The 12,903-nt window shown below is 45.7% G+C and overlaps 3 protein-coding genes across 31 annotated transcripts in view; 1 reads left to right on the top strand and 2 right to left on the bottom strand.

Annotated features, from left to right (window-relative positions):
* The window catches only part of LOC148662626 (uncharacterized), a 783,119-nt gene that overhangs the window by 532,832 nt on the left and 237,384 nt on the right, over window positions 1-12,903 (bottom strand). The window lies entirely within an intron of this gene.
* Window positions 1-12,903, top strand: part of LOC148662628 (uncharacterized) — a 224,638-nt gene that overhangs the window by 10,957 nt on the left and 200,778 nt on the right. For 20 of the 29 annotated variants that reach the window (XM_088632156.1, XM_088632160.1, XM_088632157.1 and 17 more), the window contains 2 exons: window positions 136-339; window positions 672-887. In XM_088632156.1, the coding sequence (XP_088488282.1) occupies window positions 136-339; window positions 672-887 (420 nt within the window). Of the gene's footprint in view, window positions 1-135; window positions 340-671; window positions 888-11,622; window positions 12,010-12,836; window positions 12,884-12,903 lie in introns of those variants that run through there. The other 9 variants (XM_088632172.1, XM_088632171.1, XM_088632167.1 and 6 more) reach the window with 5 other exon arrangements.
* Window positions 3,145-7,427, bottom strand: LOC148662633 (uncharacterized). Its single transcript, XM_088632860.1, has 6 exons — window positions 7,356-7,427; window positions 7,063-7,220; window positions 5,522-5,799; window positions 4,613-4,704; window positions 3,913-4,012; window positions 3,145-3,540 (listed from the first exon to the last, which is right to left on the bottom strand). Exons 1-6 carry the CDS (start codon window positions 7,425-7,427, stop codon window positions 3,503-3,505), a joined length of 738 nt encoding a protein of 245 aa, XP_088488986.1. The 3' UTR covers window positions 3,145-3,502.

The following is a 12,903-nucleotide window of genomic DNA, read 5'->3' as shown; positions in this document are numbered from 1 at the left end:
CTTGAGGTGAGCTCCTGCTGGTTTCTGGGGTATCTTGAGGTGGGCTCCTGCTTGTGTCAGGGGAGCCCTGAGCAGTTTGGGGGGCGTAGTGTGATGCCCTCTGCTCTAAAGTGACCCTGTGCTCTGTTTCCTCAGAGAACGATCATGTATGACACCACACTGGGGATAAAGGGGAATGTGGAGCAGAAGGAGAAAGAGCTGCTTGCTCGTGTGCAGGGTGAAGTCAGTCAGCAGGATTCCCAGTTCTTGAGCTCTGAGCGAGAGAAGTTCCTGAAGGAATACACTCTCCTCATCTTCAAGAAGGCCAAGGAGGACTTCACCAACTTTTTGAATGAGCAGGTGTGTGTGTGTGTGTGTGTGTGTGTGTGTGTGTTTGTGTGTGTGTGAGAGAGAGAGAGAAACTGGGAGGGTGAGAGTGTGTATGAGAGAGAAACTGGGAGGGTGTGAGAATGTGAAAGAGTGTTTGTAAGTGACAGTGTGTGTGTGTTTAATCTACTGGGCTCTACTGGGGTGTCTTCTGCTTGTGTCTGGGGTATCTTGAGGTGGGCTCCTGCTTGTGTCTGGGGTATCTTGATGTGGGCTCCTGCTTGTGTCTGGGGAGCCCTGAGCAGTTTGGGGGACGTAGTGTGATGCCCTCTGCTCTAAAGTGACCCTGTGCTCTGTTTCCTCAGAGAACGATCATGTATGACACCACACTGGGGATGAGGAGGACTGTGGTACAGAAGGAGAAAGATCTGCTGGCCCGTGTGCAGGGTGAAGTCAGTCCGCAGGATTACCAGGAGCTCTCACAGTTCCTGAGCTCTGAGCGAGAGAAGTTCCTGAAGGAATACACTCTCCTCATCATCGAGAGGGCGAAGGAGGACTTCACCAACTTTCTGAATGAGCAGGTGAGTGTGTGAGTGTGTGAGAATTTGGGAGGGTGAGAATGTGCGTGCGTGCGTGCATGTAACGGGGATGGTGTGAGAGTGTAAGTGTGTGAGACACGGGGAGGGTGTGAGAGTGTGAGAGAGTGTTTTTCAGTGAAAGTGTGTGTGTGTGTGTGTATAATCTACTGGGCTCCACTGGGGTGTCTTCTGCTTGTGACTGGGGTATCTTGAGGTGGGCTCCTGCTTGTATCTCGGGTAACTTTGTGTGGGCTCCTGCTGGTTTCTGGGGTATCTTGAGGTAGGCTCCTGCTGGTTTCTGGGGTATCTTGAGGTAGGCTCCTGCTTGTGTCTGGGGTATTTTGAGGTGGGCTCCTGCTGGTGTCTGGGGTATCTTGAGGTGGGCTCCTGCTTGTGTTTGGGGTATCTTGAGGTGGGCTCCTGCTTGTGTTTGGGGTATCTTGAGGTGGGCTCCTGCTTGTGTCTGGGGTATCTTGAGGTGGGCTCCTGCTTGTGTCTGGGGTATCTTGAGGTGAGCTCTGAGCAGTTCAGAAGACGTAGTGTGCTGCCCTCTGCTGTAAAACGACCTTGCACCCCGTTTCCTTAGAGAGAGATCAAGCAGAGAAAGACCTGCTTGTTTTGGGGGTGTCCTGGGCAGCGAGCTCCTGCTTATTTCTGAGGTGTCCGGTGGAAGGTCAGAGGATGTAGGGACGACCGTTTGCACTGAAGTGACCTTGCTCCCCCTTTTCCATAGGGAAAGGTACAGATGAAACGTCCGAAGAAGATGAAGGAGACAGTGGAGGGAAAGAAGGAGGAGCTGCTGTGCTACATGCAGGACCAAATCGAATCCAGACAGGATTTGGAGGAGTTTGAAAAGTATATGGGTGCTGAGTGCAAGACGTTCCTGAAGAAACACAAAACAAAGTTTCGCCTGAAGGTGGGCTGTATAGTGGCCGGGTCTGTGCTGACCGCGACTGCGGGTGTGGCCGGAGGCCTGGTTGTCGGTGGCATTATTGTTGCGGAGGTTGGGGTTGGGCTAGTAACTGGCGTGGGGGCGTTGGTGTTCCCAGCCATCAAGTTGTTCACGAAGAAGAAGCCGGAACAGTGACACCCACCCTCTCGAACCCCGAGCCAGAGCCGCAGAGAGACTATCGAATCCATTCTTTATCCTCAGGTGTCTTTTCTTCACTAGTGACCACAGGTACAGGGTGCAGACATGGGAATCACTGTGCGCCGTGCAGAGGGGTGAACAGTAGGGGGCGCTACAGCCTCAGGTGGAGTTTTCAGTAATGAGGAAATTCCTGGATATGCACTAGAGGCCATTGGTGCAGATGACTCCCTCTCTGTGTCCACAGTGCCCAACGTTCTCCTACAGAACTTGATATGAGCCCTGTCCAGCAGCCCTCCTGCTGTGGTGGGAACAGAAATCATCTGGATTTCTCTCCTTCCCCTGTTACAGAGACTCAAACCAGCACAAGCCCTTAAACACTTTGCTCAGTCAGGTGGGTTTGAGTCCTCTATATGACTCTATAAAGCTGCACAGCACCTATAACAAAGAAATAATTAGCTATTTTTTCCTCAGGCCTTCATTAATTGAGCGTTCATTAGCACAGGGCAACTTCACTACAGTTGTGAATTGGGACTTCACTAGTGCAGGGTAACTTCTCCCCAGTTGTACAGTTGTTAATTGAGACTTCACTGGTGCAGGGTAACTTCTCCCCAGATCTACAGTTGTGAATTGAGACTTCACTGGTGCAGGGTAACTTCTCCCCAGATCTACAGTTGTGAAGTGAGACTTCACTGGTGCAGGGTAACTTCTCCCCAGATCTACAGTTGTTATGAATCATCTCTAGTGGAGAGTAATGTCTCCTCAGGCCTACAGCTAGCAGGACCTATAAGCCTGCCTGACAGGTTTTTGAACTTGGGTTCAGACAGGACTCTTTGTGTACTTCATGTTTCAGGATGATTGTGTAGGTTTTTGAACTTGGGCTCAGACAGGACTCTTTGTGTACTTCATGTTTCAGGATGATTGTGTCTCTCAGCGATTAAAATGAATAAAAACTACATATCTCAGGTGTCTGTGGGTTTTCAGTCTGACTCCAGCAATTTCCAGTCAACTTTGAAATATCTCTGAAATAAACTACAACTCCATTCTACCCACAATCCTCCCGTTTCCTTTTTGGAAAGGGCACCCAGAAGAAGCCCACATGACCACAGTAGAACATGCAAACTCCACCCAGATAACACCCCAGGACCAGACCTGAAATCAAGGCACCAGCGCCTCAAGACAGCAATAAAAACCATGTCTTGGTTTAAGATTTGATGTTTTCACACTCCTGCATTCAAGCTGTTGTGCAGCAAAGCCCTCTCTGTCAGAATTGTATTTCAAGTCTAAGTTCTGAAACTAATTGTCTCTCCTAGAAAATCAAACTGCAATTAAAATGCTGCCAAACCTGTTGAGTCAATTTAGTCAAACAGAAAACATACACTTGATGCATATCTATACACATCTGCATTTATAATATTGGGGAACTATGAAAAAAATAAAGGAGACAGTAATCTCTTGGTATAAGTTGAAAGACCAGTGTCCCAGTTAACCCAGAGCAATTCCAGACAGCCTGAGTGAGGAGACTCTGCAGTCACACTGGAGCACTGTCTCCCCTGCAGTCACACTGCCCTGTGGACACAACACACAACAACACAGTTTGGCAATTTCACCAGTAAAAAAAGTGAAAGATTCTACACACCTTGTACTGGGAGAACTGGACTCTACACACACCTTGTACTGGGAGAACTGGACTCTACACACACCTTGACAATTGTACTGAGGGAGCTACACACTACACATACTGTACTGACAGAACAGGACTCTACACACACCTTACTGATAGAGCTATAGATTAAACACACCTTGAACAGAGAGAGCAAACACACACTCAGTACTGGAAGAGCCAGACAAGCAAGTAATCAAACAAGTGTGGTGAGTCCACACTCAGCAGCACAAAGACACACTGCACTGATTGTGTGAAACTGGGGTCCTATATCTCACCTTCGTCTTCCTTGGGGTGGAAAACCAGCCCATCCTTCTGGTCTTTCCATTTCAAACTGGTTCTGTCCATCACAGTGTGCCTGGACAGCAGCCCCCTCATCTGGACAGAGAAGAGCACAGACTGCCTGAGAGCAGGGCTGGATCTGGACTGGAGCACCAGCCAGCAATACTGATCCATCACCCTGAGTGTAACTAGTACAGTCTGTACACTGATCCAGTAATATTCACACAGCCCTGATCATTATATATATATAATTCTCCACACTGTACACTGATCCAGTAATATTCACACAGTCCTGATCATTATAGATATGTAACTGTACACACTGTACACTGATCCAGTGATATTCACACAGTCCTGATCATGATAGATATATAACTGTACACACTGTACACTGATCCAGTAATATTCACACAGCCCTGATCATTATAGATATATAATTCTCCACACTGTACACTGATCCAGTAATATTCACACAGTCCTGATCTATATAGATATATAATTCTACACACTGTACACTGATCCAGTAATATTCACACAGTCCTGATTATAGATATATAATTCTACACACTGTACACTAGCCAACTCAATACACTCAGTGGGGTCTCTCTTAACCCAGGTTAGACATGAGTCCTGTCACACTCAAGCACATAAAAACCCTGATCAGGATTCCTGGCTCTGAAGGCTGGCAGCACCTACCCGGTTTAAGAGGTATTCTCTCACTCCAGGGTCATTAGGGTTCATCCCTTTCTCCAATTGGAGTCCCACACTCATCACCACTCTCTTCTTCTCTGTGAAGACAGAGATAGACAGGTAACCAGCCTCTCAAAATTACTGAAGCACTCTGATGCAGTTTATGATACTGCAGTTGGTATCTGTGCCTGATCTGTGTCAAGACCGTTCGGATCCATACCATTTGAAATGACTCAGGATTTAGATGCGTCTGAAAACCCCAGACTCCTTGGAATTATGGGAATTTGGGCGCTTAATTCTGCAACCGATTTGTTCAGGGACGTAAGATCCAAATCAGCATTATCAAAACCCCTGAGAAGTGGATAAGGGCACCTCTCGTTGAGGACAAAAACGTGAGAGAACAAGATAAATATGGCGACGTACAGATCAAGGAAGAAACGTGCTTGATAGTTTATCTGCTTTCTGGCATCCAGACAACAAGGAGGGCTGAGGACCAGAGAGAGTCACGATCACCCCCTACAGTGACCAGCAGAGAACAAAAGCACTTGACCCAGAACCCAGAACAGGAACCAGGAACCAGGAAACAATGAAAATACACAATGATAGGGACAGTGAATGGAGGGCATTGAATACAGTCTGAGCAGAGGGGTGTATAACAGAACCCCTTTAATTAAAGGCCCTTCGAATGAAGGTTTTGAGTCCAGATCTGAAAGAGTTTCAGGAAGGTGCCTCTCTGATATCCTTGGGGGTAGAGACCCAGAAAGATCACTGGAAAGCTGAAGCGAGGTCTGATGGGGAAGAGTGAGATTTCCCTGGATGACGCGAGATGCGTGACAACACAAGATGGACCCCCCCCCCCCCAAACCACACCAGCTGTGTCCTCCCTCCCTCACGTCAACCCCTCGATCGACTCACCACTGAACCAGAAGAAAGGCAGCCTCTGATCACAGCCGGTGTCACTCCAGTACCCCGTGGAGCTGCCCGTTATCAACAGTGAAGCACAGTCCTCGTTTCCAGCAGCGTTGTCAGGGACGCTGTCTGCCCAGTTGTAGAAAGCAGGGTTGCTCGGGCTCAACCACTTCCAGGGCTCCACGAACAGGCCGATCCAGACGTAGTTACCCCGCGCCGTCAGTCGGATCTCCTCGTTCTCGCTCTGGGCTGCGGTGAAGTTCTTGTTTGTTTCTGTTGTGTATCTTAATAAAAAGCCATTCTTATATCATTTTTGACTATTTTATTAACTTCTAAAGTCCCACGATTTAGCCAGGTCTCTTAGTGCATTCACAAAAGCATCAACAGAATCGTCCTGAGACTGAGTTATCTGCCTACATTTATGCCGTTCCTGTCTTGTTTCTTGTACACATATAGTGTAGAAATTAACAACCCAGGACGACGATGTGACACTCGAACAAACTCTTTATTATTTGACCTGTAACTCCGAACACGTTAGCTCCTACCTTCACTCTGGCCTGTGACCCTGAGTAACCGTTATTCCCGCTCAGCCCTCCGCCAATCAACATGCAGTTTCACTGCTGACGCACACAAATATCACATCCCCTTTCTTTTCATTTGAGTTAGGGACCAACACAAGAATAACTACCTCTTGTAGTCCTAATGAGCTTCCTTTGCAAAAAATTACCTAAGCAACGCTTACTGCGCGCTTCACTTAACATCAGGATCATAATGCTATAAAAACAAACAATAACTTAACATGGCTATCCCTCAGCTACTTGCTGACATCAGTATATTTCAACTCCCATGTAATGACTTAAACCCTTTCAACAACAACCACCAAAACATTTCATAACCTACCAGCACAGTTGCAATTGCAATGTTTTGTTATTATGATTATGGCAGCGATCCGCCTACACCCTTTACATTTATAGGTCCAGTACGGTTCTGGGCTTCACCTCGCGTCCGGATTTAGTGCGGTAATAGGCGGAGTGTGAATCTGTCTCTGGCACTTCTGGGATGAGCGGCTCAGCGTCTGTGTACTGCGGGTTGCCCTGCCGCCATAACCTGACAAGTCTGCGAGTCGTGGGCTGCAGCACAGCGTCACTTTTAAACGTGTCATATTCAAGCAGAGGAACGACGTTAACTTGAGCACCTGTATCTAACTTCAACTTTATTACCGTCTGTGCTGTAACGCTTACGGCCATCAGTGGTGTGTAAGAGCCGGCTTACCAGAGCAGGTGACGTCACCGCCCTTCCCTGTAATAGCAGGGCTACAGCCACTGGGCTGTAGAGAGATCTCTCTTTAGCTCACCGGGCTGGGTCCCTGTTGAGTCCCGGGTTCGAGCCCCCGACGGGGCGGGGCCGACCTGAGGCGGCAGGGGCCACATGTTAGGCGCCGCTTGCCTTCTGCCGGGCAAACGTCCTGTTCGCCGTGAGCCTTATGTGGCACTGGGCTCCCCACTCCGGTCTAGCGCCTCCTGCTCGGGCGGGTTTCTCAGCTGAACTGCGAGTCCCTGCGCTCTCGCGCGGGCTGCGCGCGCTGCTGCTGCTGCTGCTGCCCCTCGTTCTCGGCTGGGTTTTGCGCCGAGTCGTGAGACCCAACGACGCCTATGGCCCCGTCTGGCGTCAATTCCGAACCGACGCTCGACGGCTTTTCTCTTCCCTGTCGGTGAACGTACTCCGGAAACGATGCGGTCCCTTACCACCCCCCGTTTACTATCCGAGTAACTCCAGTCCTTCGACAGGGAGCCGCGGCTCTGTCACAAAACTGTCCGACCGGTTCGTCGGCTCCCCGTACTCTCTCGTGAAATCTATATCGAGCAAAACGTAACGTTCGTTTTCGGCTGAACGTGCGCTTCAAAACGGTCATGATAGGTTTCGGGTACCTTCGCCTCCTCCGCGTCGGGTGTCCGTGTGTTGTGTACGTCTCTGCCCTTCTCTCCGACCCCCAGGAGAAGATACCCGCAGAGCTCTTCCTGTCCTGTCGTCTTGAGCCCGTTAGCTCCTGCGTCCACTCTGGCCTGTTACCCTGAGCAACCGTTATTCCCGCTCAGCCCTCCACCAATCAACATGCAGTTTCACTGCTGACGCACACAAACATCACATCCCCTTTCTTTTCATTTGAGTTAGGGACCAACACAAGAATAACTACTTCTTGTAGTCCTAATGAGCTACTTTGCAAAAATTTGGTTTCAATGTCAACGCTTACTGCGCGCTTCACTTAACATCAGGATCATAACGCTATAAAAACAAACAATAACTTAACATGGCTATCCCTCAGCTACTTGCTGACATCAGTATATTTCAACTCCTATGTAATGACTTAAACCCTTAAACATAAACAACAACCACCAAAACTTTTCCTAACATATCAGTACAGTTGCAATTACAATGTTTTGTTATTATGATTAGGGCAGCGATCTGGTTTTCCACCCTGAGGAAGATGAAGGTGAGATATGGGACCCCAGTTTCACACAATCAGTGCAGTGTGTCTTTGTGGTGCTGAGTGTGGACTCACCACACTTGTTTGATTACTGGCTTGTCCGGCTCTTCCAGTACTGAGTGTATGTTTGCTCTCTCTTTTCAAGGTGTGTGTAATCTACAGCTCTATGAGTAAGGTGTGTTTTGGGTCCTGTTCTCTCAGTAAAGTATGTGTAGTGTGTAGCTCCCTCAGTACAATTGTCAAGGTGTGTGTAGAGTCCAGATCTCTCGGTACAAGGTGTGTGTACAGTCCAGCTCTCTCAGTATAATGTGTGTAGAATCTTTCACTTTTTTTACTGGTGAAATTGCCAAACTGTGTTGTTGTGTGTTGTGTCCACAGGGCAGTGTGACTGCAGAGGAGACAGTGCTCCAGTCTGTCTGCAGTCTCCTCACTCTGGCTGTCTGGGATTGCTCTGGGATAACTGGAACACTGTTCTTTCATCTAACACTAAGACACTAACGCTTTTATTTGGTGATAGTTTGAAATTTTGTTAGATGTCTTATTTATAATGTTTTTTTATAGAAAACAAAATCTGTTAGACTGTGCTCCAGATAACACGCAGGAAAAGAGAAGAAAAAAAACACTTTCACTTGTTCCTGTAACGTCCATCAGCCATAGTCACTTTATTCACCCACTTTTAACTTAGTCAAGCTGACTGAACTTATTTAGTCACATTTTAGTTCTGCAGTTTAATGTTTGTATGAATAATGCATGCAGTAATAGTAAAGTAAAATAAAATGTATTTCTAAGAAATCGTTTAACAGATCAGATTCTAGCACAAAAGGCACCAGTCTTTTGTTGCACAATATAAAGTGTATTGATATCTGTGGTCAAATAATTGTGCAATAAAGGGTTAAATGCAAATAGATTTAGATTAAATTAAAACCCAGAGAACACTTGGAAGGTTACATTTAAAACTAGACAAGTGCAGGGCTTTCAATACGATTGTAAACTACGAAAGGCTAGATTCGATACAGCAGGCTTGTAACTGTCACACACTTCTTTCACCTGTTTCACTTCCTTTCTCAGACAAAAGGAAGCTCAGCGTGCAGCACATCTTTCTGTGGTTTCTGTGGGTTTCTTCTTCTGTACTGAGGCCCCCAGGCCTGTGTTCCTTCACACCTCCACACCTCTCACCCTGTTATCTCTCAGAAGTGCTGTCATTTCTCAGAATCATCAGTGTGTTGACTCTTCATAAGATCCTCTGTAGCTGCCATCTCGTCTGATACCCCCACTCCTCCAGAAACTGATTGCTCTTGCCTGGCCTGTGGTTCAGAGAACACTTCTCCACTGGGCCTGACAGCTGAGCTTTCCCAGAATACACCTGTACTTTGACGCTCCAGCAACCTCTATCCTGTCCCCACCCCACCCAGGCCTCAGCCTAGTCCAGCTCCACACAAATCCCCTAGTTCCTGTCCTGAGGAATCTTCACATTTTTCAAGTTTTGTTAAGACGCTGTGCCAGCAAGAGCTCTAAGGAGTGTTTCTTGTATGTCTTTGTCACAGTGTAGGGCGATAGATGGAATAAATGTTTGGATTTAGTACAGAAATGCATAATGCGTTCAGTACAATCTCTTATTGTATAGCAACAAAACAAAAATGGAACAGTGGACACCAGCAGATCATGCGCAGTACAACATTTAATCTAGACGGAAGACTGTGTGTGACTCGACCCAGTTCTACAGCTAACAATTATAATAATAATTGCTTACACTTACAGTATGTAGCGCTTTTCTGGACACTCCACTCAAAGCGCTTTACAGGTCATGGGGAATCCCACTACCACCACCATTGTACAGCCCCCACCTGGATGATGTGACGGCAGCCATAGTGTGCCAGAACGCTCCCCACACAGCAGCTCTCAGTGGGGAGGAGAGCAGAGGGATGAAGCCGCACTCTTGAAGGGGAAGCTTGTGTCGTTTTAAATTGTCCAGATGATCACCACCTGTAGACCGATTTATGCGACAGCTTTACTCATTGAATGTTAAGGTTGACGATTTGTGTTGAAATGCCACACATGTGGCTGTCTCTATTCTATCTAATTGCATCTCTGACATAAAAATTTGGATGACTCAAAACTTCCTTCATCTTAACTGTGACAAGACTGGAGTCATGCTTATTGGTACCCCCCACCAACTTCGTAAAGCCAGTCCTGTAACCCTGTCTGTAGATGGCTCTGTACTTGAGCTCCAATCAAAATTGAAAAACCTTGGGGTTATATTCGATTCTGGCTTAACATTCGACCCACATGTACAGCATACTGTCAAAACATCTTTTTTTCACCTTAGAAATATCGCAAGACTACGCCCTATGCTATCATTAACTGTGGCTGAAAAGCTGATCAACATATTTGTATTCTCTCGAATTGACTACTGCAATGCTCTGCTCCCTGGGGTATCTAAATCTACTCTGAACATGCTGCAGTATGTCCAAAATTCAGCAGCCAGAATCCTGACCAGATCTAGTGCAAGTGTTCACATTACTCCTATCCTGGAGTCCTTGCACTGGCTTCCGGTCAAATTCCGCGTAGACTTTAAAATCCTCATGCTCACCTACAAGGCTTTACATGGCTTGGCACCTCAATACCTGTCTGAACTTTTATCGCCCTACTCCCCACCTCGCAACCTCCGCTCTTCAAATTCTGCCCTCCTTACTGTCCCCCAAGCCCGTCTACATTGTATGGGCGACAGGGCCTTCTCCTGCTATGCCCCCAAGCTCTGGAACTCCTTGCCCAAGGATATTAGAGAGTCACCTTCTCTAAACTCCTTCAAATCCAGACTCAAAACCCTCCTTTTCAGAAAAGCCTTTACTTAACTGGTTCCATTCTTCACCCCTCTGCTCTTCTTAATACCATCTTCCACGGTCTCCTCTATTGTTATTGTTGTATTGTTGTAATTATAATTGTGTCCTGTCTTGTGAAATTTTCTTATTTATTGTTGTAGTCTTCTTATTTATTGTTATTGTCATCCTGTAAAGCGCTTTGAGAAGCCACCTTTAAAGGCGCTATATAAAATAAAGTTTATTATTATTATTATTATCTCGCAAGACCCCTAAAACGGAGGGATTTTTTTTTTTAACTTCAGATTTTGGATATTAAGACACTTTCTGGATGTATTTGGTTAGCCCGTGACGCTGGGCGCTGTACGCACCTGTTGAAAACGACCATCCCATTCCTGTCGGAGAATTGACACTGTCTAATCGGACAGTATTGACAAAATGTATCGTTAAGCGCCTTGGGGCAACCTTGTTGTGAAAGGCGCTATATAAATTGAATTGAATTAATAAGGACAGTGTGCACATGGTCCTTCATAGCTCACAGTATTTGCCCATCCACAACAAACACAGGAAATATTGCCTGAAAACTGAAAATTACTTTAGTCTTAGCCCTGCTAATCCGTATCTGTAAACAGTGTTGATCTGTGGGCCTGATATTCCTCACGCTGCTACAATTTCAACATTTCAGGGGTTGAACAGTTGACCAAGTTTTCAACCAGATCTGAAACTTTCCGATCTCATTTAAAAAAAAAAAACCAAGACTTCGACCTTTCGCGTTGACGTCTTGTTTTTTTTGTTGTCGCTCTGTGCTTCCTGCTGCACCTTCCTGCTTGTGCTGTGCGGTCAGTTCAGGAGCTTGCAAGCTCTTGAACAGCAGCTGCGTCTTCACCGCCAGCATCAAGAAGAATTAAATGGTGGGTTATCAACAGAAAACAGAGTAAAAAAAAAAGTGTCTTCTCCTGCTGTACCCACCCGTGTTGGAGTTGGTTCTCCCAGAGATTTTACGGTCATTTCGGATAAAAGGAAATATGCAGTTGATCCGGTCAGAAACCAACCCGTGAGAATCGGGTGGATTAAAGAGTCCAAATTAACAAACTGAGGGAGGAGGAGGCTGACTCGATGACCGGAGGCCAGACATTACGGATTTGAGAGGTATTTTGAGTCTTCAGGAATCACCAGGATTGTTGGAACAGCTGGTAAGATTGTATTCATCCACTGCGATATTTATTGATGTGTTCTAATTGAAATCAATCAATCAATCAGGGTTTATTTATTGATCAATGCACGAACAGTGCGGTATACAGCGGTGTTGTCGGCAATGAAGTGCTTTGGAAGAAGTAATAGGTTTATTCTCTGCTGAAAAGAGAAGAAAGAAAACGCACAACGTTTCGGCTGTGAAGCTTTCTACAGGTGTTTTAATTGCGTTATACAGTCATAATAAAGTACATAAAGTAATCTGACAAAAACATATTTTGAAGTGAACGCTTGAAAAACCTGAAAAAAACAAAAACAAAACCTTTTTCATAATGGTTACACACATGACTACAACCTGGACTGATTTGTCGCAGATGTAAGTGGAAATTAAATGTTTTTTTTTCTAATGCAGTGTTGCCGTGAGTAATGACCAAAACAACTTCAGGCTAAAATTCACTGATGTAACTGTGAAGGTAGAAAAAAAGGTGTGAAAAAAAAAGTTAAAAAGGATGACAGGCCTTGATATTCCAAGGGGTTATTGAAAATACTGCCTAGGAATGAAGAATGAACAAGTCTGAATTTATTTCTACATATACAGGACCTTTCAAAAGTATTCAGACCCTTGACCAATTCTCTCATTTGACTGAATTACAAATCCTACATTGAAATTGAGTTCTCTGTGATATTTATATTTCTAAGAACTGAAATGCAACATTAATTATTTTAATGTGACACTGTTTTATGTTAGGAAATATTCTTAAGAAAAATAAAAAAAATGAAATCTGCTGTTTGTATAAATATTCAATCCCCACATTTTAACATTTTGTAGAACCGCCTTTTACAACAATAAACAGGACAGAAGCAGGACAGAAACAGGTAATATAAGATACAGGATC

Source organism: Lepisosteus platostomus, chromosome 5 (genome assembly GCF_059453375.1).
Source record: "Lepisosteus platostomus isolate fLepPlt1 chromosome 5, fLepPlt1.hap1, whole genome shotgun sequence".
NCBI lineage: Eukaryota > Metazoa > Chordata > Actinopteri > Semionotiformes > Lepisosteidae > Lepisosteus > Lepisosteus platostomus.
The sequence above is the reverse complement of the archived record's forward strand: the minus strand, read 5'-3'. Positions and strand labels throughout refer to the sequence as shown.